Source organism: Zootermopsis nevadensis, unplaced genomic scaffold (genome assembly GCF_977971745.1).
Source record: "Zootermopsis nevadensis isolate Lab colony 2312 unplaced genomic scaffold, Znev_1.0 Znev_ptg000028l, whole genome shotgun sequence".
Taxonomy (NCBI): Eukaryota; Metazoa; Arthropoda; class Insecta; order Blattodea; family Termopsidae; genus Zootermopsis; species Zootermopsis nevadensis.
The window spans coordinates 683,117-708,487 of NW_028259160.1; the positions used below are offsets into that span (position 1 = coordinate 683,117).

At 39.0% G+C, this 25,371-nt stretch overlaps 2 protein-coding genes and 1 long non-coding RNA gene across 4 annotated transcripts in view; 2 read left to right on the forward strand and 1 right to left on the reverse strand.

Annotated features, from left to right (window-relative positions):
• LOC110831755 (LIM domain only protein 3) overlaps nucleotides 1-25,371 on the forward strand; it is a 233,735-nt gene that overhangs the window by 123,481 nt on the left and 84,883 nt on the right. The window lies entirely within an intron of this gene.
• LOC110831754 (uncharacterized) lies at nucleotides 9,091-11,350 on the forward strand. Its single transcript, XM_022068105.2, has 4 exons — nucleotides 9,091-9,207; nucleotides 9,317-9,504; nucleotides 10,475-10,634; nucleotides 10,736-11,350. Exons 2-4 carry the CDS (start codon nucleotides 9,321-9,323, stop codon nucleotides 11,274-11,276), a joined length of 885 nt encoding a protein of 294 aa, XP_021923797.2. The 5' UTR covers nucleotides 9,091-9,207; nucleotides 9,317-9,320; the 3' UTR covers nucleotides 11,277-11,350.
• LOC147872303 (uncharacterized) lies at nucleotides 9,103-11,863 on the reverse strand. The gene is made up of 3 exons (XR_015537417.1): nucleotides 11,385-11,863; nucleotides 10,274-10,382; nucleotides 9,103-9,187 (listed from the first exon to the last, which is right to left on the reverse strand). It is a non-coding gene; the product is annotated as an uncharacterized LOC147872303 (long non-coding RNA).

A 25,371-nucleotide genomic window follows, 5' to 3' on the forward strand; every position in this document is an offset into this window, starting at 1 on the left:
GTCTGTATTAATACAGATGTGGAGGTAAGTAGAAATCATAGCGAAAGCGGATCAAGGGCTGCCAACTTCTTAGCTTCTCCGGTTATGACGTAGCTCATAACGTTTCGGGTCAGTGGCGGCTCGTGAGTTACATTTCACGATTCGAACTTCCTTCTTTGAAGTAGATTTATGTAAATTACAGCGATATTGAGGTAAATTGTTACGGGGTTGTTTAATAACGCACGTGTAGTATGTACTTCTACATACATTTCACGGTTACGGGTATTTGTAAACACGGTAACTTCTTGGTTCCATAACAAAGAATTTAAAGATGTTTGGACAGCATTACGGTGTTCAACAGTCATTCTGTACATAAATGATCCAGTGACATCTAAATGGTGCTAAGGAACTGATTTTCGTTAAACGTTCTCATGAATATTCTTATTTTGACATCGATTAAAAGGTTACCATGGTTTCCTTAGTCACCTTGACTACAATTATTTCCTTGAATATGACGGATTCCATGATTGATATGTTTGTCTTGGTTACCGTGGTTAGGTTAGTTTCTTATGTATACCATGGTTACCGAGTTGACTAACGCGGACATGCAGACTGACGGACAGACAGTTTTGAACTTCTTGCAAAAATATCATATCATCTATTAATTTTATATTTGAAGTTTTCATGGCTACGAGAATTTAGGTCGCATTTCTGTGTATCAAGCAGTTTGCTGCTCCGAAATGTTGTTGACTGCTCAGAAGTCAGTATGGCTTCAGGACGCAGAAGACCTCAGTTTGGAAGACTGATCTATTCATCATTAAAAACCGTTTTATAATTCTTTCATTGTCTTCTATCGAGACACAGAATACTCGTCCCTGGCGCTAAACTAAGGACCGCGACATAGAGGAGTGGAGATATGGCTTCCAGGATTTTTAATTTCGGTATTAGATGTCCACTCCTCATACGGGTCCGCTTTACGCAAAATAATAAACAAAAAGTCAAAAATGACGCTTTGGTGGGTGAACGTGGGAGAACGCAGTTCTTATATATGTGAGTGGGAGGAAGTGATCGATATATTTGGTTATTTAAAGAATTATATTCGCTACTGGCAACACAACAAACCGCAAATTCTTCCAATGCGCAGGATACATTTAGCCTTACGGCAACCTGATCTCGTTATGCTTTTAGATTCAATTTTTGATGTGAAGAAATCTTTTTGGTCTTATATTTTATTTCTTATATTATTCTTCTTGTCTTTTTGCACATTTCAGCGTTTAGGACTTTAGTGGGGTATAAAGAAAAGTTCTCTGCTTTGTTAGTCATCCTGTAGCTGAGACTCTAGCTTACAAACTCGTAAATTAGGTTTTAAATTTGTACAAGAACTCCATAACGCGGCTTTGTTGAGTCTTGTGAAACGATCAAAGGGGGCTGCTATGTAAAGGAATTCGGTGGGGTTGAAAACAAGAAGTGAGTGGATTACCGCAGTAACTGCCTACATACAGCACTCTGCACACAAACCGTGGCCCGCGGGCTAACGCACACCCAAATCCCGTTTGTGGACTAATCTTGTTAAAGGAACGTTAATGACATTTTTACACTCGCAAAGAAAATGAGACGCTTAGCCAATGAAATATTTAAAAGGAATGCAAGTCCTAGAAATATTCATTGCTATACTTCTAGTCTAGAACGAATAATACAATTTGATTCTTTCGACAATTAAAACTCTATAATGAAACGTCAGAAAACAAAATGTAACTTTCGTTGTCATTTTATGTGATGCCCGGTCAGAGTTTAGAATTTTCAAATTGGTCACAAGTGTAAACTGTTCTATTTTAAAGGCCAACGTAAAATCACCCACAACCGCAATTTGTGGCATTTTTTAGTGGTCAGACACAGAATATTGAGAGGAAGATGCCACATTTTAATGGATTCAAATTAAGTTTTGTTTTCTCATATTCTCAGTTTAAGACTCAAAAATAATTTAGTTCAGGATGTTAGTAGTAACGTCTCCTGTAATGCAGACTACACACTTCGCAAGTGTGTCGGAGAAGTTGACGGTGTCTCAGGTACTTTCAAACACATACAGAATCCCCAGTTGTTTCATTGACCGTTGTATTGGGTTGGCGTTACCTTCATCTTGAGTTCATTATCAAAGTAAATTATTTTCTCTGTCTTCCTCTGCATTTGTTTACACGTTTTACGTCGCTTATTCGTCTGAAATGCTATGAGTCCTTTAACAGAAAGAGGCCGCTACGCGCTCTTCTGAGACGACGTCTACACGTGCTGTTTGTATGTTATTTTATAAACCACGTTAAATACAATATTCCATATTTGTACAGAAGTTCTTTGCGTGTATCTGTTGCCCCAAAACTTTTCTGCTGAAGATGTAGGAATGTACGTAGTTTTAGGTACATTTTGTAAAAATAATTTTGAAAAATACCTGTTAGTTTCACCATGTTGGTCCATCTTCCCGCAGGTAAACGAGTTAAAATTATGCAATGAATATGGATGAAATTTGGTATGTTGAACTGAACGATTTATAGCAATAAACCTTACCTTCTTTTTTGGCAGATTGTGACATTTTTGTACAGCCATCACTTACATTAAGCCCTTATGAACAGCAACTACCGTACGTCATGATCTACTGCTTATAATTCTTGCTTCGTATTCAATAAGTGCCGAGTTCAAATCTTGGAACCGTGACCGAATATCGCGAGTGATGTATTCGTGGTTTTACTGAATCTTTTCAGACCAGCGCTGTTAGTAGACTACCTCAAAATAAACCACAATCCGTCTATGTGTTATTTACGTACTTGGCGACACGTGGTCATAAGGCGTTTAAATACTAATTGTGCCGTACCTGGTCTCCTTTTAACCAGACCAGACTATCGTCACGAACAGAACGAAACTATGGAGACAAAATGTCTAAATGTTTTAGGCAACAACGTGTGAGTTGCATTCTCTATAGTTTACTACATTTGGGACTCCAAACAAAATTTGCGTAAACATAGACCTGTGTCTTTTTGAGCCCTTTGAAAGATTTTGACTAAATTCAATAAAATTTGCGTCTATTGTTTGAACATTACCATACGTTAGTGTCTTTTACTTACATAAATTGTTTTACATATCTCGCCTTGAATTCAAAAGAGAGTAATTGTCTTGAATAATACCTGTTAGTATATATAAAATTAGTATGTTACCTGTTTTAAATATTTACATGGACATAAATAATTTAAAAGAAGTCTCTAGTGCAATATTATTAGGTGCGTCATCGTAATGCTTGTCCAAGTACCGGGCGATTGACCTGCCATCTAGCTACTGTCCGATCGTTTTACAGTGCATTGTATTGAAGTATCTAGAAAGTACATAGAAAGGGAACAAGTGAAAACTCATCACAGCTCTTAAGCATTTGTTTCAAAAACTATCGATCTTCAAGTAGAGATGTTTGATTTCTGATACCTTAATCTTATGGTTTTATAAGAGTTCTTGATGTCCGTGCGTGGGTGTTTCCATCGGAATCATATGAAGGACTTGTTCTGTGTTTATGCAACTCAGTACTAGTAGTGACAGATGACGCAAAATCTTTAATAAGAACGTCGCATACATGTGATTCTTTGCAGGTTTGGACACTGCGCAAGCCATCTAAATGCAGTAGAATGGTAGTTACTTAAAAGTTATTGTGTGTTCTTTGCACGAAGCGCATAACAAGTACTCATTACGGGTTCGTCGCGTCTGTTTGTCCGTCCGTACTTCCGTCTTTCCAGTCGATTTAACTCGAAAAACACTGGGCGTATTTGGATTAAATTAGTTGTGGAGGTTGTGAAATTTTGCACGACCTCAGATTCGTAATATTGAATATCCTATGAGTGGTGATAAAATGACGGATTAAGAAATTTGTGATGTGGGCATTGAAATGTTACAATCTGGTAGCCATAGTGGGATTTTTTTTGTTTGCAATAGTTACCATGATTACCATTGGCAACCTTTATTATGCGTTATTTGAATATTTAACGGGGATACTATGTTTATCGTGGTTCGTGTTCATGTAAGTGGGAGTAAGCGGAAGTGTTCTTGTATATTAAGATTGTTTTTCATGGGACGGGTTAGGACACGTTAGATTCAGTTATGTTAATTTAGGTTACGTCTAGATTAAGATAAAACGTGTTATGCTAGGTTTGGTTTCTTTATTTTCGGTTGAGGAAATTTAGGTTGGAATTTCGAGTGTGGGAATTTTGAAATTTATAATTCTATAAAGGCTTAAAATTATCTTTCTTAGTATTTAGACCTGTATTAGGGCAGTCAAAATCTCGAATTTATTATGACAACAAATTATTTTAGATAAGTACATCAAAATGTTATGGTGGATTGTTATGAATTTTCAGTGTCCAATTTGTGTTGTGTATTCGCAAGTAACTGAGTTGGGGAAACCTCAGGCTGCCTCAGTTATTACAGTTACCACGGTTAACTTTATAACACGGTTGTCTGGGGAATCCCCAGCGACCCAGACAACTCTGACTTCACTGGTCCCATTCGCTAAGGTCAGTTTCTGGCTCAGCGCGTCGTAGCTCTTAATCAGCGCGTCGCAATTGTTACGCTACGCGTACATTTACGTGCTTGTTTATTTCGTCACACGTTCGTGTGTAATGTAGTTTATACCGTGCCCAACAGAGGCCACGCCAAGACCTACCTAATGTTGGCCTTCCTGTTTGTGTAAGGGACCAGAAGCCCCGCGGATACAGGTGTAGCTGACGTGGCGCAGCCAAGCGGAAGAGTTTGACTTTAAAGACGCTTGACATTCATAATTGTAAACTACAGGCTGTTTAAAAAGTCTGATTCAACGTTATCTTCGTGTCGTGACAACAGAGTGGGGCTATGCGTGGACTTTAAGTTATAATTTTAGAATTGGCTTAGCGTAACATATTTTTTTTTTAATCATCGGTGTGGGTAAGAGACATCTGAAACGTTTGTCTATACCTTTGAAGATGCATATGAAATTTATTGTACCAAGAAGTTCAATATGTGCTTTAATAGGTAATAATATTCTTCATATGAAAATACCAGAGTCTACATAAATTCTGTCAACCATCTTAAGTAGAGGGTGAAATCTACAGCTGTTAAATTATATTTTCTACACAAAATTCTTTCTATTTTATACTTTTAGCAAAATTGCTGTCATTGTAAATGTGTTTGGAACGTGTATTTGAACTAGACACAAGAAGAAAAGTCAAATCGTGGGTAATTTTAGTAGCAAAAATATTGTTGGCAATGCTGTATATATTGTTGGATATAAACAACGTGAACTATTTCTCATATGAACGTTTTTGGTATTCGTTGTTTTCTGAGCAGTGATAATACTGTGGCATGTTTAGCATGGATATAAAACATCATTGTGTTTTTTGTCAATTAATGTAAGAGCTGGTGAAATTTACAGAAGAATAAATTACAGTTCAGTATGATGATAACTGTACCACGGTGGTCTAGCGGTTAGAAGGCTGGCCTTGTAATCCTGGGGTCTCGGGTTCGAATTATAACTTGTGTTGGGCAAGGCCGTGGTCTAGGCAACACGGAGTTTTCCTCTGTGGCTTCCCAACAATTACTCCATTCACACACAGAAGAAGGCAATGGCAAACCACTTCTGGATCATCTGCCAAGAACGTATATGAACAGGTCCCAGTCCGAGAAAAGGATGGAAGGATCCTGTTCATATGGACCTGTCGTCAGACAGAACACTAAATAATAATAAGATGAGGTGGTCTAGCGGTTAGAACGCTGGCCTTGTAATCCTGGGGTCTCGGGTTCAATTCCCGGTGGTGCTCAGATTTATAACTTGTGTTGGGCAAGGCCGTGGTCTAGGCAACACGGAGTTTCCCTCCGTGGCATCCCAACAATTACTCCATTCACACACAGAAGAAGGCAATGGCAAACCACTTCTGGATCATCTGCCAAGAACGTATATGAACAGGTCCCAGTCCGAGAAAAGGATGGAAGGATCCTGTTCATATGGACCTGTCGTCAGACAGAACACTAAAAAAAATAAATAAAGAAAATGATGATAACTATATGTCAGAGGAAAGTTTAGGGTGGAAAGTGTCAAATAGGGGCAGAACTGTTGAATAAGGAAATTTACCTCGTGTTATAAATCTATTTGCACCACTTACGAAAATAAGCCCTATGAGAAATGTCACCCTCTTTCACACATGATCTCGCCATACTGCCAGTAGATTTCCAAGGCATAATGCAACATTGGTTAGGTTTCGCACTATAACGTCTGCTTAAAGACACGTCATTTTGATACTCGGCGACTCCGAATGACGTTTGCATATTTTAGGAAACTGGTTTTGTCCTGTAGGACAATGAGGAACACAAAACATTACTTTTTATAAACTAATTTTACTTTCAGAGTCATATAATAGCAGATATAAATATAAGCCTATTTATAGAATTATCCTTTATGAAGATATCTTGTTTCTGTGTCTAAGTACAATGCAGAAAGAGTGTGGAGGTAAAACTCCACGCATTCATGACTTTAGTAAAAGGTTATGTTTGAGTGGTCAGCTTCAAGCTTTCTCCGATTTATCCACAGCGACTGCGACCGTGTGTAAATTTTAGTTGAGAATGTGTCGATCCAGGGCGGATTTGGACACAGCAGTACTGAAATAAACTCCACCTGATGGTAATTGAACCCGGAGTCAGCTATCGTACAGAATGGTCCACATCGTCTCATACACGGATGTTGAAACACACCCTGTAATAGTGACAGGGCCACTAATAACTCGATAGTGATTTGAAATTGAGAGATAAGGGTGGGAGAGTTTAAACATCCAACAACTCGTTATGCAAAATGCAGAAGTGCTCCGTCTTTGTTCCTTTCCACGAACTAGTCTTTGAACATGGCTTCTGTCTCCTGTCGGAGGGAAACGGTACTACACGTGCCTTGACATGCGTACTCATGTCTCCGTTTTCTGAGCTCCTTCTTAGTACCTGTCTGTCGCTGATGGCTCTGATATCTAAAACGATCCGTGAAATTCTTTGCATGTCTAAACTTTTAGCCCGCGCCATTGTAAAGCGGATTTTTGCAAACGCAAATGTTATGCTGTCATCTGTTGGTTCCCGTTGGCAAGATTTGGCATCATGTATACAGCTGTAAAGTAACAGTCTGATTTGAGTGTTGCCAGGGTACAAAGTGACCTAAAAATTAATTGATCGTTAGAGTTTGTTTTAAGTGACGGTATTCAAACGAAGGGATTGTTAGATAATGTAACTCTACTCCCAAAAGGGCGAACAACGCCCTTATGATGGACGCAGCAACCACCTCTGAAACGTCGGTAAACCGTTGCCAATCTAAACGGCGCATAACCCAGAAGAATTAATTTTCTAGGTAATTCATAAAATTATATGATTTGTAATTCTGCTATTACGTAACTGATTAATCCATTTATCGAATTACTGACTCATTCAGAAATTTATTTATGTGTTAATTTATTCATTAATTTATTCCTTGTGACTTTACTGAATTCGCTCGCGCACCAACAATCCATGTGGTCCGTCCCTTCCTTACCTTATCGCGGTAGATAAGGTGGCTACTGCGGGTTGTATATTAGCCAGGCGACAAATCAATCGATTTCGCTCTCAGGAGGAGTTTGAATCTGTGGGGGGGGGGGGGTGGCGTTGCGGGTCGGCGGAGTGGAACAACCCTCTGGCGCTGAAGTAACGTGATTACGATTTGTTGGTTGGGGGTGCGTTTTTTAAACTTTACACAAGCCATAAAACAAACTGCTCTTTGGGGAATTCTGTTACTGCGCCGGAGTGTCGGGTTCAATTCAGTTATAAAACTACGTTCTATCGACTACTTACGTTAGGAACAGTGGCTATCTCAGTTGATTTAATTTGTTTTACTGCCATCACCAAGCCATCTGCTAGAGACATTGAGTCTCCCGTCGTGTCAACAAGTGTCTCGGGTCACGACCGATTTAGTCCATCAATAATGCGTTTTCTCTTAACGTGACTTTGCTTTCTGCTCACATTAGCGTGTGTCATGGCTTAATACGTACGAGAGAAACTCCATTAACACTTTGAAGCAAATAACAGAATTTGGAAGAGTGGCAGAGGAGTAAGATTACACAGAAAACAATGTGTGATAAATAAAATACACTGACGTCTTTAATCTCATGCCATCCATGTCAATAGGATGTGCGTAATTTATTGGCGTCTAAAGTAAGAGGCTTTTGATACATTTAAATTTGAAGGGCAGCATGAGAAGTGGACAGTAGTAACTAAGAACTTGGGATCCATCTCAGTATTTTTTAAAGACAGAAGAACACAGCTTGTCCCTATTATAATTATCAGTAGATTACAGCTGTTCAAATAAATGCTCGTTAATTCTGTTTTATCTTCACCTTCGTAGTCTAAATTTAACCTTTCCCTCATGATTGTTTAGAACCTCTTCACTGTCAGGACCAGCAATGGCATAAAATTCCTTTTTAGTGCATGCGCAATTCGTAAAAACATCTGCGTTCTCTCCCCAGACACTATTCTAGTTAACTGTTTCTAAGTTCTTAAAAAGAAATGTTAAGTTCTTCAAATATGCTCGAGGTAACAAACCGTTCATCATAACATACCTCTACACTCTTTTATTTTAATATAAACTTATAATATATCATTCAGAAGTTTAAACCTTGTAGCGTTTACACAGCGAACAGCGAGTCCGTTGAGTGACACAAGAAATATGACCTCTGTTTTGGGGTCATTCAACTTCCCGTTGTTTACACGGGATTTTTTCGTGCAAGTCTACGTTAGTTTTGAGGACTGCTTCGTATGAAAACGGTCTCGGAAACTTCAAACGGTAACAACAGCTTTTGCCGTTCTCTCTCCCTCTCTCTCCGTCCCTCCCTCTCCCTCTCCCCGTCCCTCTCTCTCGCTTTCTATCTCTCTCCGTTCCTCTCTCTCTCTCACTCTCTCACACACACGTAGTTCATGCGAGTGGCTCACGAGAGCTGAAGCGACAGCTGTGAACAGGATTCTCGGCAAAATGCGTGGTGTCCTTGAACACGAGAGCAGGGGAAGTTGTGAGCCAGGCTCATGCGCTATTATGTAGCTCTTCCAGCTAGCAGCAGCTGCTGGCTTTAACAGGAACACGTTGCACTCTGCGTTCAGTGAGCTGCAGATCTAGCCTGTGTACCCAACGCATTTACACTCGAGCGTGCTTATTCTGTGGACAAAAGATCCCCAGTAAGTATATATGTACTATTTATTAATTACTGATAATTATACTATAAAATATTATCATTTTATATAATGTATAAGCAAGAATTTGTGCTTGATTTTTTTTTTCCCTGAGGGAAATGGAGAAATTAGCATTCGACGTCGAACACTTTATACGTAACGTTCGTGATCGACCGTCCATTTGGGATTCCTCTTCCCAAGAATACAGCGACAGGTTAAAGAAACACGCATGTTGGCTAGAAATCTGTCGAATTCATTACGCAGATTTTGATGAAATGGTTGAGAAGAAACGGAGAGATATTGGTATGTATCTTTGTATTCCTTACATCTGGCTAGATGCTAATGTACTTCTCATGCGCCTGTGAAGTAATTATTGAAGATAATTTGTATAACTTTGGGATATTTCACTGGGTGATGTGTGGCAATCTCACAGTAAAAGGTATCTTCAAAATTAAAGCCATCTCTGACTCGTACAAAGCAGCGCAATATGACACAAGCCTTGATAATATTTGTAGCAAATTCCTCCGACACATTCAGATGTCTGTGGAAGGTCGTCTGTTTATTAGTGACTTACCAAAATAGCTGTAACTTAACACTTTTTTTAAAAGTTAAAACTGTTGCTTGCTTAGGGTCAAATGATGTTCTGAGAAAGACCAAATGCCTCGTTACCAACAAAGAACAGTGCACATTTCAGTTCGAGGGTTTTTGTAAGTGGTTCAGGAACTGTGATTTTTACTAATCGCTTTTTCAGTTTTTCACAGAAAATTAAGGATTGAAAAATTGACGAATCTGAACATTTTCCGTACGAACCAATATCTACAATTTTACAACCATACTGAGCATCGTAGTTTTATAATTGTAGTATAGAAATCCAGTATCTTCTGGTATGATAATACGTATGTTTGCCATCGATTGCTCCTAGGCAGTTGGGAAAATATAATTTCTAGTTGAAGTCATGAGTAATTTTGTAACCATTTTTATTTCGTTTGGTTCAGGCATACAATTTTCATTAAGGTATTTTTTTTTTTTTGCAAACATCCTGAATGATGAATATTTCTGTCTTCATACTCACCGCTGTGAAAACCTCAAATCATTCATCCTCAATTATTTTACTAGGAGTAAATATTCATATATTGCAGATATAATGCAGTTCGATCAAAGTGCACCCAGTAGCTGGCTACCTGAAAAATGGGATATTACCTTTATTAATACTTACATTAGAAATGTTTCTTACGAATCGGAGTGTTATTTAAATCTTAAGTATCAATTACAGGGCTGGAGCTTCAAAAAAAATGGAAAAATCTCAGGTTGGCATTCGTACGAGAAGTGTCGAAGCTAAAAATGCTTAAATCCGGAAATGGATCAGAAAAACGGACAAAATATCCGTATTACGATATGTTGTCATTCCTACTACCAGTTGTATCAAATAAACAGTTAAGTACCTGTTTTATAAGTGATTTGCAAAAAGTAACGTGTTTTTTCCTTGACTTGAGTTTATATAGGTTTTAATATTTCTTCCACCCCCAACCCCCAGGACAATTTCAAACATCAACCAGTCACTACAAAGAAGCAAAAATGATGGACAACTACAGCCACAGAACTCTGCATCGTCTTCACATGTACCCTCAGGGGTAAAACGTTCAAAGAAGACAAAGGACACAGTAGAAAATATCTGTGATGTCCGGAATCGAAGTCTGTCACAGAAGGCTAAGGCAGAGAAGAAAATATTTGATATGGAAGCTAAACTTCAAGAAGAATTTACGGATGATGAGGACAAACACTTTCTTTTGTCTCTGTTGTCTCATGTAAAAAAAGTGCCAGACGATCTTAAACTACAGATGAGGACAGAAGTGATGCAGGTGGTTATGAAATACACTCAACTAATACCTACATCTCATTTTGTTCCACCATGCTATTTTAACGTACGAAATGATCAAAATATGCCGAGTATTAGCGAAACATGTAATTTTATGGAGGTGGCCGATGTGCCCCGGCCTACACGGAGCTCATATGTGGCATCGTCTTCAGAGCCATCTCCTACCCTCAGCGCCACTTCTAGCCATCATGATAACTAAAGTAGACTGTAGAATTTTCCATTCAGAATAATAATTTGTTTCTGTTGTTCTTTGATAACTGTTATTTTTAAATAAACTAGTGTTATAAAAATGGAGTACTTTTCTCACCTCTTTGTCACAAAAATTTTCTCCTCAAGTAGGATACGTCTCCTCATACTTGTATATCTCACGAAAGGAGCCCTTTAAGGTATTTTACATCTCATAAAATGATGCAATTAACATACGGAAGTAATTAAAAAAACTTATCATCTTGCCTCAGTTCGTCATACAATGTATAAGAACTGCCGTGTGTTTGTCTACCACTGAAAATGGGATGCACCCACACTCTTCTGCTCTTCTTACTTGCTTTTTTAAAGCCAGCGTAGCCAAAGTAACCTCTTCTTCAAGTTCCGCGACTTGTCGAACAGCACTAATACACAGAAAATGTCTTTTGAGAGACTGGGCGAAGTTGGTAATTCTAGTGTTGGGTCACGTGAGCTCGGCATGATCAGTGACTCACTGGCTCATAGCAGTTAGCGTGAATGTATCGAGAATTCTTCCACAGTTAACCAGTCGCCTTGATAGTCAATAATTCTGTTCGTCTCTTGGTAACCAAATGTCTATTGCCGTTTGCAAGGGCCCGCCACTAATGCCTGTCCACAACAACAGACATTTTATAGCCTTGTAAAAAACCACTAAGTAACTTTCTGAACTCTTGAAGTGGCGGGGAGAGGTTCCTACATTTCTTGGAAGTGTTGGTAGCAGGAGGGAAATCTTTATTGTTCATAGCGAAAACATACAGCTGTTGAGATTTTAGGTTGCAGCATCAGTAACAGTAGATAATGCTCGATCGACAGTAACAGTAGTGACAATGACTAGGATTCCGATCGAACAGACACATCTGAATTGGCACAAATTCTAACAGAATAAAATTATTTCTAGGAAATGTATTTTTTTCGGAATGGACAGCAGAATCATTCTTTTATTATGATGTACAGAATGTGTATCTTTCTCTCTGTCGCACGGCATGACGTCACCCATAACCCCGCACATTAGCCAGAGCTTCTCGGCTAGCGGCTCATGTGAGCTGAAGCGACTGGTGGGGGATAGAAATCCCAGCAAAATGCATTGCGCTCTTTCAGACGAGAGCCGCTGAACCTGTGTGAGCGGCTACTGGCGGGGAGAGTTTCGCCATCTTTGACATGGAACCCTTTCAGACGAGGCTCAGTGAGCTGCAGATCGAGCCAGTCTAGCCAACGCATTTATACGGGAGAGTCATATTGTGGGGGGGAAAACTGCATTAAGTTGTTTGTAATAGGTACTATTTATTAATCATTTATAATATTTATGCTCTAAAATATTACTATTACTTCAGGTCGCAACATGATTTGATGAACGCTGCTAATACACTGAAAATATGTTGCTGGAGGGACTGAGTAAAGTTGGTAACTCTAGCGGATGGTCATGAGATCCGAACTCTGGACTGCTTATCGCCTCCGCATGAGCTGTATGCCGGCTCACGTGTGAAAGCAATCTAAGATATCTTCTAATCACAAGCATGAAGATCTAATTAAACTCCACATAGAAATCGTTTCCCAGAGAATGTTATGACGACAGTCGATACCTCTCTCGTCTCTTCCCATAAACATTACTTTTGTGAAACAAAGTCAGAACTGAAAATGCTCACGCCTGTGAAAGATTTGCGGTGATAACCGCGGGCCGCTGATAAGACGGAGCGGCTAGAAAGGTAACATTAGCGGTCAACAACTCTAGCTTGTTTGCTGGACATGAAACCGTACGCATTTACGGGGAGACAGGGCGGAGCGCGACTTGATAGTGGCAGCACTGAAAAGTGACTATTTTGTTGTAGTCTTGATTAAAATATGTCACTATCTCTGGCTCCCCTATTCCATGTGGCGTGATTCCCCGTCTAATATCGAGATTAAAAATGTGTGGATCTTTAACTTCACTCACTCATACGTATTATTTGTGACGTACACCTTTCAGACAAGAACAATCTACATACGTTTTTATTCGAAGACATGTCACAAAAACTAACATGTAGTGTCTGTGTCTTAAATAACTTTAAAAGTGTTCGGTTTCTCAGGCTTTAAAATGCCATGTAGGACAGATCGCTCTTTAATCAACGGAATTAAAATCAGAAACATTCTGGTTCATTAATCACCATCAGAATCCGGGACAGTAGTAATATGAGTATCTGCGTACGACAGTAATAAATTGAAAGGATAATTATCCTTTATAAAGAGGATATTAAATGCAGGAAATATTTTCTGCTATTCTATCATTCTTTCCTATCTTGTTACAAAAGCATTGATATTCAAATATAGAAAACAACTGAATGATGATTTTTTTTGTACGAGTATGATTCTTGGTCTATCTGGAAAGAAGTTGATTGACAACACAGTTTCGAGAAGAAAATTTGTACATAAGATAAGCTGAATAATAAGAGAATACAAACAATAAATTGCATGAGAAGAAGCTTTGTAATTTACAACATTCATATGAATTTGTGTTGGTTAAAATTCCTACAAGTTTTGTTCCGTAAGTTTGAACGTGGCGACGGTCCTACTGCACATGCGCAAACACGCGAACGATGGCTGTCTGTCTTCCTTAGTGTACATGCTGTGTTACACAAAGTATTTGTGCATCTTTAGCGATTGAGACGCATCCAGTCTGCTGAGTTAACGGGATTTACCGATCATTTCTCACTTTGAAGCTCGCGTCTAGATGGCAACACGTACCGGTAACGCGATTAAGCCTTCACTGGCCTGTGTTTTGTTTGACACAACTTTATAAATAGAGTAAGGGGTTAGTATTAATGGGTATTGGTTTTGGGGGCTGGTTCACGTGCAAGACTGGTTTCCGAGGGGCTGGAGGTAAATTACCCCGTGATCGAGTACTTGAAGCTCCCTGTGAATTAATCGACCAAGTAATCGATTGTCCCCCCCCACCTCCGCCTCCCACGCACTGCCAGTCACGCAGTGCTAATGAAATTCCGCCTTTTTATACAGCGGCATTCACTTGTTGTATTTTATTATCGGCGCAGTCAGCGATACGCGGGCAGCGGGTTCGACGCCGGAACACCCCGCCGTGTATTCATGTAATGACGATGAGGCAACTGAACGGGTTGTTAAACGCCAGTTGAAAAATTACGAGATGATTGGACACAGCGATCGCGGCAAATTCTGTGCTTCTCCCGGTGTTAAGGAACCACGAAAGGAACTGGTACAAGGCCTGAGGCACTGAGTGTGTGAGAAATGTGTAACATAATCTCGGAGAATATAGGATTTGAAACTTTCGCTGCGAGCACAATCAATAAAATCTTCTCGGGCAATCAGCCGCGTTAACAGGTTACCGTAGTAAACCGACGTTTCGGGAACCAACTCTGTCCCCATCTTCAGGGTTCTGATGTGACTGGATACCTCGGACGACGCCTGTAAAGTTACACAGGCGATAATTTCTCTTCCAACTTTGTTCCCCCAAAGTTGTTGGTGTACAATTCAAATTATACATAATATATAATCTACATCTAAAATAAATTAAATAAATTACATTACTGATTATTCAGTGTTTATCATAAAATAATATGTATTTTTTTTTAAATTTCATGTACCACTTAAGATGTCTTCGCGTACCCCAGGTTGAATATACAGACAGAGGAAATCTAAGGACTCGGAGAGAACCTGTCCCGGTGCCCCTTTGTCCACCACATATCTCATATAGACTGTGGCGAACCGCCTGAGCTATAACATGGCCTGACACAGTTCTTAATGTTACATTTCCCGAGCTTGTGGTAACTGAATGAAATACAATATTTGACATCCGACTTTTTAACTGGGTCTCCGGAGTCCTACTTCACTGACATGGTAGTCTAATCAGTTCGCGACATCAGCTGCACGCCGAATCAGAGAATCCGCCCCATTTAACCATGTTAGGACCATCCATCAGCACCTTCTGTGTTTGTGTGGTGGGACGGAAGTGGCCAGATAACGCACACAAAAGGAAGTGATGTCACGTCGTAATTGAATATGATGCGATATGTTTAAAATCGATTGTTGAAAAAATGGTGAGTCACTGTGTGACAGCGCATGCGTAGATATGATCTGGTAGTCGACTTTTCTTCATGCGTAATAACATTTATCATAGCTGAATGGGAGATCAGATGTGAATACTACTGAGATTCAAATGGATCACTAACCGTTCACAGAATTAATTTACAAGGGGTCTCTGCGATTTTGTTTTCCTATCTGCACATCCATAAGGCGAATATAGTCCTATGAATGAGCACTTCGGACAGCCGACAAGAGGTGATCCTCCAACTTCGGGGTTGGTAGACGAAATAAAACCCTAACCATAGAAAAATAAATTCAGGTTATAAGCTAAAAAGGAACTGTAACAGCCCTTTTTTCTTTCGTGTTTGAGAAACGTCGTTTATGATTTGCGCAGAGCAGTAAGGCCAAATTGCAAGTCTTTAAAAATAGAAATTTGATCGTAGAGGAAGGCATTAAGTGGACTGTGTATGTATGATAACCCTGTTATATAACAAAGACAGTAGATGTTTATTAACGTCTAGTATTATAATAGTTAAATTAAAGGGCATCCGATGGGCTGGGTATGTAGCTGTGATAATGAAGAAGAAGGAGAATGCATTCCATGTTTTGATGGAGGAATGTAGAACTCTTTTAAGTTCACAAAAACCTGAAGTTTCTATGCATGTAGCACATTAATACAATATTTGCTACTATTAGGATGCACTTCTTCAAACTTCAGCTGCGGAATTGCGAACTTACATACTATAATCTAATCCTAAAATGTGAAAATTGTTCAGAAATTAGTTCTCTGAGTTGATGAAGTCTTTCGGTTGTGTACAAACGCTTCAGAAGAAAGCGCTGCCTTCATAGACTGTGTTGAACTATCGTTGTCTAAACTCGGTCGCCGTGAAGACCTCAGATCCTGTATACAGCAATGTGGCGTTCTGCATGCAGTCGTGTAGAGAATAGAGTTCATAACTTGACGATGTCATCACACATACTGGCCAGTATAATGAGGTTTAGGAGTCCTGTGACACGTGGGATGGAATTTGTAGAGTTGTATCTAAATTCTAATTATGCAAGTAAGCATACGCTATGGCAGTAGATTGGAAGTGCTGCTCCTTGCGATAAATGTTGGAACTGTCATCGGTCCGCGCTTGTGTGAAACACTTCTTTCATTCGTCGACAGACACAGGCAACAGTGAGTCATGTGACGAAACCAAACTTCATTTCCCTTGTTTTGTCAGAGGGTAGAGCTGTCCATTTGCAGTGTCAATTATTAAAACTAATCTCAAACACAAGACACATGAAGGAACTAATCTGACGGTGGCGCCATGGGACGTGCGATGCTGGAATTATTAAAAACGTTACCGGTCTTAATGCTTATGCGTTGTTATTAAATAATTGAAATTAAAGACAAACAAATGAAGAACGGAATGTTTTTTTCTGTTCCTTAAAAGAAGATAAACCTTTTCTACACAGATTTGTACTTTGCTTTGTTTTCACTGTTTGAGAGAATAAACTTAGAAAACAGCATTTTTAAACACAAACGTAGCCCGACGTTTGGGCCTGACATAACGAAGTGTTTCGCCAGATGTTTTCCTCATTCAGACCGATTTCTTTGTGTAGATATAATCATCAATGAATTTATTCGGGAGGTACCCGTTTTGAATCTCGGATAATCAATCTACTGTCTGTCTCACTGAGATTTGCGTCATTTTACTAAATTTATGTATCCGAACGCCGGGGATGGAATTCGATATTCGCCATTATCGACCCTTTCCAAATATTTTTACACAATTCGTAGTTTTTTAACTAATTCCGGGTCTGTAGAAGCACAGTCATTGAATGACAATAATTGTTAGTTCAAAGAAGGGACACCAGTTTCGCGGTCAGCCATATTCCTTCACTCGAGTGTTTAAGGACACAGAATCGACTGCAGACGTTAGATCGAGATCACAGCGGAAGCTGTGCTTAAATCCCGACGCTCAGCAGGACTTATTCGGGAAAACCACGAAACTTTCAGACAAAACTTGGTTTAAGGGCTACAAATTCAGGTCCACCTACGCAGTCCGTCCGAAGCCAACTTTGTTATCCTGCGAGACGCAGTGTTTGTAAGGTAACCACCTCAGTGGAACAAAGTTGTTCGTGAGAACGTAATAGTTGCTTACATAGTCAACAAACTTTCCGTGTTTTATTGAACACTGAGGTTCACAAAAGCCCACCACTGCTCTCTGTTTTGAGCCACTTTGATTTAATATAACATTCTGCCCTATTTCTTCAAAAGCCATTCTGTCGTGTAGGCCTATTACCACATAGTTCTTTGTACCGTTCATTTTTTTAACGAAAATTTATGTGCATTTTTCATATCTTCATACATTCTATATGTTCCGCCCATCGTCACTGTTGGCGACAAGTAAGAGTTATGAATATCCATTGAACAGATCTTTCCAGCGTTCTATAACTTTCTTTCGTTTCGGTCCAAATATTCTACACAGCATCCTCTAGTTAAAAGTTCAATATGAATTCACGCATACATGTATAGTACATATGAGGACGATGAGCCATCGCCCTGATGATGGAGGCAGCAAGGACCTCTGAAACATAGGTAAACTTCTACCAGACTACGTGGCGAAATAACCCAGCAGACAGCCATCTTAATTGCCAAAGTTAATTATATAGTCGATAGTTACAGTGTTAAGAAGTAAATTTCGACGTAAAATTGCTGTGAGGGGTACAAATGTAGGCTGGATGTATTTTAAACTCAAGAATGAAGCATTATAATAAATAATGTCAAGCTTCTATGTTTCTTAAGGTACAAAATATTGTGCCAAGGACCTAACTACTTTCATCAGAACCCAGACATCTTGTGGGATCGCTAATTACACGGTGTGACGCCTCTATTTAATCGTTACGAGCGTCGTTAAGGGACTGTGACAGCGTTTCTTTTCGAGAGCTTATTTGCGTGGCTGCCATCGGCGCCCACTCCTCCTCCCCCACAGCCCACGCAAGGTAAATGTAGCAGAAGAGACAGATAAGCGATGTTCACATGTGAACAGCGGGAGGGGGGGGGGACAATGTCCCGTATCTGAATGTGTAACTCCATTTTGCTGGGAACTGAATCCCATGCATTAAACTGCCTTAGTGTAGAGATAAGTTTCAGAATCAGGGACGAGGCAGAACATTTGCAAATCCTACAGACACACTTTTAAAGAACAAACACATTTTTTTTCAAATCAGTGTAAGTTATTTTAACTATCTCTCTCGCCCTCAGTATTTAGTGTTAATGTAAGTGTATTAGTTTCACATATAATCCCGCTACTAGTATTTTGTTTCACACACAAAAATTACTTTTATTTTTTAGAGTAACATTAATCTTTTCTCCCCTTTTACCTGTGGGTTGCTTATTCATGCCGTTGTGAGTTCCATTGCTTCCTAGTAGCGAGTTTGGCAGTAAAATAACATTATTTCGGAACTCGTGCAGTTTTTTACGAAAACAGAATATACACAAGGCTGCCCATTGCACGGTTAAGATTTGGATTTAAGTGATTCGTGTGGAGAAAGGCGCATTTGACCCTGATTATTGCTATGATTTCAATACCTCAGTTCATTTAAAAAAAAGTGACCATTTCGGTCGTTTCCGTTGCGATAATTTCCAATTGTATATTCTCATATCCTCTTTTAACAGTTTTGAAATTTCTTAAAACTCTTCATATGTTTACTGACAGTCATCGTGATAATGTTAAGTGGAAGCGAATCATGTCTCTTCCTAAATAATATTGAAATTTATTGATTGAGAATTTACGTGTAATTATAAATATTAAAATTGATGAAAGTGCTCGTGAAACGCAATACAAATTAATAAACTCTCAGGTAATCCTAGAAATGAAATGTTTTCCATGTCCGTAACGCGAGATGTTACTACAGCTTATAGACTATAAACTATTGATATAGGTCTATTTTGTTTGGCCATTACTTTCCTTCCGTGAGTAACGTCATCGTAAGGTCATGTTGTGCTACACGCAAAATTCTCATATTCTTTGTAGACGGTTCATAAATATTGAAATCAATTAAGCTGAATCACATCTCTGGAGAAAGTTTTGGCAGCCACCCTGTCTTTCTGTCCTCCGTGAATTATCCATAAGGCAGTGACGACCAGATCTTGACGATTTGACAGCGATCAGACGGCCCGAGCTGCCATTAAACATTCTACACGTCACAAAAATAGCTGACAGTCGCTCGGTCGACATTAATCTGTTTCATTCATATAGTTTCTCGTTGCTAACCGAATATGCTGTTTATTCTTGAAGTTAAAGATGATTTGTGTTAATGGTTCGTGCTTAGTGAATGACAGTGTATTATGTACAGAGACCAATTGCAATTTGTGATGGTTATAAGGAAAGCAGAATAAAGATATTAGTGGGCTGAAGAAATGTAAGTACATCCTACATCACTTAATTTGCTCCAAACAGTATTTCTTGTTACGAATACAAAGCCAGTTTCTTTATTCTTTTCACTGAAAGTATTTCGTATAATCACATATACACAGTCTTGCACGAAGCGTATAGTTTATATTGTTTTCTGCGTGGCCCTGAAAACTAAAACCTTGATTATTATCGTCATTTTCTTGCAATAAATAGTGCGACAAGTCTCTTAAATAAAACCGTTGAAGGTACTGCCGGATATTTTTGTGCTACTCGTATAAATTACGTCGTGTTTACAATTTTCTTTTCTCGTTAAAGACGGAAAGAAAGTGTGCTTATAAGATCGGCATATAATTTGTGTATATGTTACCGGCAATGTATATAATGCCTAAAGTCAGTAGGCAAAGTATGAAATTCAGGCATTCTATGGAATGCCCGGGTATTTTATAAAATGTCTATAGATTTTAGGCAATGTATGAAACTAACAGTTTATTTTATGCTTTGCCCAGGTATTCTATAGAATACGTGGGAATTTTATAAAATGCCTCAGATTCTTTAGGCAAAGTATATAACAAAGAAGTTTCTATAATACGATTTATACAGTTTTATTTTATCTTTTATATTTGAAAAAACTTACTATAAAACAATTTATTTAATTCTCAAAACGTTTGTTAGGTTAGGTTAGGTTAGGTTAGTATATAAAACAATTTTTTTTAAATCTCAAAGACTTTTGTTATGTTCAGATTTAGAAGCTTGGTGTTTACGCGACTATCTTGAACAACCTCCATCTTGACAGCTTATCCAATCGACTTTGATTAATTTTAATTCACACAACAAAACAATATCAACATTACAATTTACTTTGCCTACTGACTTCAGGCATTCTATACATTGCCGGTAATATATATATTTTTTTTCGTGTGTGCGAGTTCTTACTTGTCTTACTAAATAACTGACACATACACACGAAATTTGGTGTGAAAGTTATGGTACTGGATGTGACACGAACACCAAATTGTTTTCAGTTCTGTAATAAAAATCTGTAATAACAACATGGCGAACGGACGACGTTGTGAGCTAAAAGCGACACTAGCGACATTTACCTGAAATAATATATTGTAACAGATCAGAATATACAACGTTTGGTGAAAATAACTTTGTGTAGGATTTAAAACAATAACATTATGGTTTCGTGAAATCTGTGTTTAGCTTTCAGTTTTATTGCGATAATTAACCGCTGGAGGTACGCATTTGAAATTTGTTATGGAGGTAATCATAAACATACCCTATAATTACAAAATTCAATATTAATTATTGTTCATTAGTGAACAGTTACAGAATTTGTGACGGTGAAATATTTTAGGTTACGTCCAACATTATGTCTAAATTTAATCAAGACAAGCTCTGAACTTATATACTAATTTCTTTTCAAATAATAATATGAACCACACCCACATTTACGTTGAGAATACTCTTATCAATTAGGATTTAATCTTATGACTATCTGCGCACGAGCCGATTGCCATTTCAATATGGCATTAATAACACAAGATTTGTAGCAGAAAAAGTCATTGAAAGAGAAACGTGTTCTTTATATTGCCAGTGTAAAATTTTTACAGTACTGTATCAACCTATATGATGAATACACATGTTAACCTCGTCAGCATTTGACAATACCTATCGCTGTGAGCACCGTTTAGCTCAGTCCTTAATGAAGTGCGTCATATCACGAATTGTGTTGCGTCATACTGATGAGCACTTCAGCGGATAAATGTGTAACGTAACAGTATTAATTAAACCTGACACTAAAAGTTTACTGAGGCAAAACAGTTCTAAGTATTTAACTAAGGAAAATTTTCTTTTAACTATTGAGCAATATTTGAAACCGTCTACAACAGTAGGCTTAATTTGGTAGCATATTTAATATATTTTCAATTTTGAGAACCATCCTCCCCTACTTTATGTGTGGAACTCTGTCGTTCATAAGGAAGTTTCTTCATCTTAAGTAGGCCCACCCGTTCCGTCTCTTTCTTGTTCGGAATTACTTTTCTTAGCTTTGGAATCACTACATATAAGCCACCTCAGTTAGGGCCTAAACTTAAATCAGCCTTCTGATCAAGAGAATTTGAAATGTACTTATGTATGCCCATCGCAATGTCGAAAACCTTCGAAGATGACTGTGTTTGGGATGTTGCACCGTGCTGTCAGAATGACAAGTGATGATGGAGGCACCAAGAATATCTGAAACGTCGGTTAACGTCTACCAGACTACATGGCGAAACATCCCAGAAGACAGTCATCTTATTCTTCCCCCCCCCCGCGAGAACCTGCAATCTCACCTAGAACTCGATTTGACAATCACATTTTTGTCTGCGACCAACTCCGTTAATCCTAAATCAGTACACACGACGTTCAAGCGTAGAAAAAGATGTTTATATGACATTCACTTTAACGAAATTTGCATTTTACATTATGCACTTATTACACCAGTAAATGTATAGTTCTTTACAGAGTGGCATCCACATATTTTGCAAGTAATTTCCAACTTTATCGTACAATTACTGGAAACGCTACTAAAAATTATGGTCCACTTCTTTCAGACCGAGCTTTACTGATAAAAGACTAGCTCTGTGGCTTTGTACTCGGGTGGTCCCGATTCAAATTCCTACCCTGGAGACCGACTATCCTAACTGAGGTTTTCCGTTGTGTTTCTCAGTCCCTCCAGGCAAATATCTTGATATAATCTTAAATTAGGCCACTATCACTTCCATATACTTTTAGATTCATTGCTCATCATTCAATACTACACAGTCTGAGCCCCGTATAGGGCCGTTAAATCATCTACAGATAAATAAATGAATAAATAAATTCACCTACTGTGAGCTTCCTTCTTTGTCACGGCATGTAAACATTATTATTGCAGCTATAAGGTTCTCTTGCAGCATGAGACGTGAAGGTCAGTTGCCCTTTGTTAAATGCCAGGTTAAAGGCTGTCACGGTCTGCTGGAGTAGCGGTGGCACACGATTATTGCATGAGATACTCCCACTGGTCGGTGTAATTAATACATGAAAGCCCAGTCAGTTTCAGAAGACACTAGGCGCTTGTTTGTGAAGGAAATTGCATTTCTTGCTAAATCTTCACAATACGTGGACCTGCCCAGCTTTATCGTCTACATTTCTTTATCAGTACTGAAAATTTGTATTTTTCTCTCTCCTTGTTTTTCATTGCTTCTTAATTTGATTTCAGTTTTGAGTACGTAAATTCTGTGTGAACAGCTGTTTATGTTTTTCGAAGGGTCACTATAATTAGGTAACTTTTCTACATTTAGTGGACTGGACAAAAACCAGTTTCATAGCACAAACCGTCTCAAGGTCATGTCATATTCCTATTCGCCGCCGTGCTATTTAGGCAACTACTCCAACACCTGAGTGACGCGTGTGGTCTGTGTTAGGCGCTCGCAACACAGAATTGAGGTTCTCAGGGCGATGAGTATGCAGATGGCTTTCAACTGGGTTGTTGCGTCGTGTAGTCTGATAGAAGATTACCGACGCTTGAAGGTTCCATCTTCAGGGCGATTAGCGTCGGTAAAATTCTACCAGACTACAAAGCGCAACAACCCAGAAGACGCTTGGCCGTGTCCTACTAGAATCGACGAAGTGAATGTTAGTTAATCCGTCTTCCAGTTTAAAACGAATCCCAACACGTGCTTTGGAGCATTGATATCATTAAAAGTAGAATCTGTTTTCACTCTGACTCTCTTGTGATTGACGCTTGTCTGGTGTCCACTTTAATTTAAACCTACTGTCCCAGTTGAAATATGACCTAACTCCTGTCGTAAAAATCTTTTCGCATATACCTCTTTTTTTGAAATTGTCTCCCCCACCCCAAAATATAAATTGCGTCATGGAAACCGGTTAATTAACTGTTTATTAATTAACACTGGTTTGCAGTCATATATTTTGCCAAGTAGCAGTATCAACAGGCGACATCACGCTAGCTTTGTGCGGGCAGTCTTTTAATTAGCCATCCATTGTCATTCCCCTGTGTTTTAATTAGGTGCAGGATCGATTAGCTCACTCAGCGCTGTTTGACAGTCCGGACCGCGCACAACTTGGCGCCTCTGTTAGCACTCGGTTTGCAGTTACGTTATCTGGATTTGTACGAACTAATACCGATTATTTTAATTCCATTTATTACACTATAGATTCTGCTACCCGTTCTTCAAGTGCCTGAGCACTACACTTTAGAACCAAATAGATACTTTTGTATTTTTCTTTACGAAACATGAAATTTTCTACGAAAAAGAATGTTATCTGTTTGTATTCTTCTCAGTTCTATTTATGTCAAATATGAGCATCCTTATTCTTAGTTTTGGCGCCGTATGGATTTTTAGGTAGATACTATGTTTTCTGTAAAACAAGTTTTCTCCATTTTTAGCCCTGAAGATATAAACAGTACGTTTCTCCGAAACACTGGTCTTCATCTACAAGTCCACAAAGACTAAAAGAATAATATCGATTCAACCCGCCCCCATGAAAACATCAAATTTCAAATATATTCATTGATTATTCATAATTTGATGTTAAGCGGTAAGATGTGTATGATGTTAGCTCAGTCAGTATAAGTGGCTAAGGACTGGACGACCGGGGTTCGATCCCCGACGGCTCCAGAAGATTTTTACTCTAGTCTCTGTGTCCATACTGGTTTTGGGGCCCACCCAACCCCCTGTACAATGGGTACCGGGGGTATTTCCCCGGGGGTAAAATGCGGCCGGGGCGTGATGCTGACCACTCACCCCCTTTTAATGTCCTCCTCTCCCTCGTGTGCCTACATAGCACGTAAGGGAATGGCTTTACCTACTTTAGAAGTCATGCTTAACTTACAGCGTATAGTTCAGAGATTTAATTATTAATCGGAATAGTTAACTTTGTTGGTTATTTTTAGTTAGTTAGTTAGTTAATAATTTCCGCTGTAGATACTGCATCTTAGAGCCTCAAAATTGAGCAAACTGGACACAGTTTAGATAGAGGACCAGGTTGATAAAATTATCCGTTGATGACATGTCATAGCAGATTTTTGATGTGGGATAACTAAAGTTCTTGCATCTTCACAAAACTTGACTGTCAGCAGTTGCTTGAACGTACGAGGCTCGTCCTTAAAGTAAGTTTTCCTGGGGCCGTTTACAGAAACAAAACACAATTTCATGGAAATATTTATTGCAACAGATACAGCAAGTGTCCAGCTATTTTTCAACATATTCGCCACCGGAATTGAGACATTTGTCATACCGTGGGACCAACTTTTGAATACCTGTGTCGTAGAAGTCTGCCGCCTGGGATTGGAACCACTGTGTGACAACCATCTCCGCCTCTCTGTCATTCTCAAAACGCTGACGCTGACCGGACAGGAATTTCTTGAGGTGTAGGAAAAGATGGAAATCACTGGGAGCGAGGTCCGGGCTGTAGGGTGGATGATTAAACACCTCCCAGCTGAACTCCTGCAGGAGACTTGCTGTCCGTCGAGCCGTGTGCGGCCTAGCGTTATCACTGACCGCACTTCACAGTCGGCGGGAACTGGAATAAGAACCTCCATCTTCAACAGCTGCAACGATGCTACTGTGAGAACGCGGGAAGTACCGT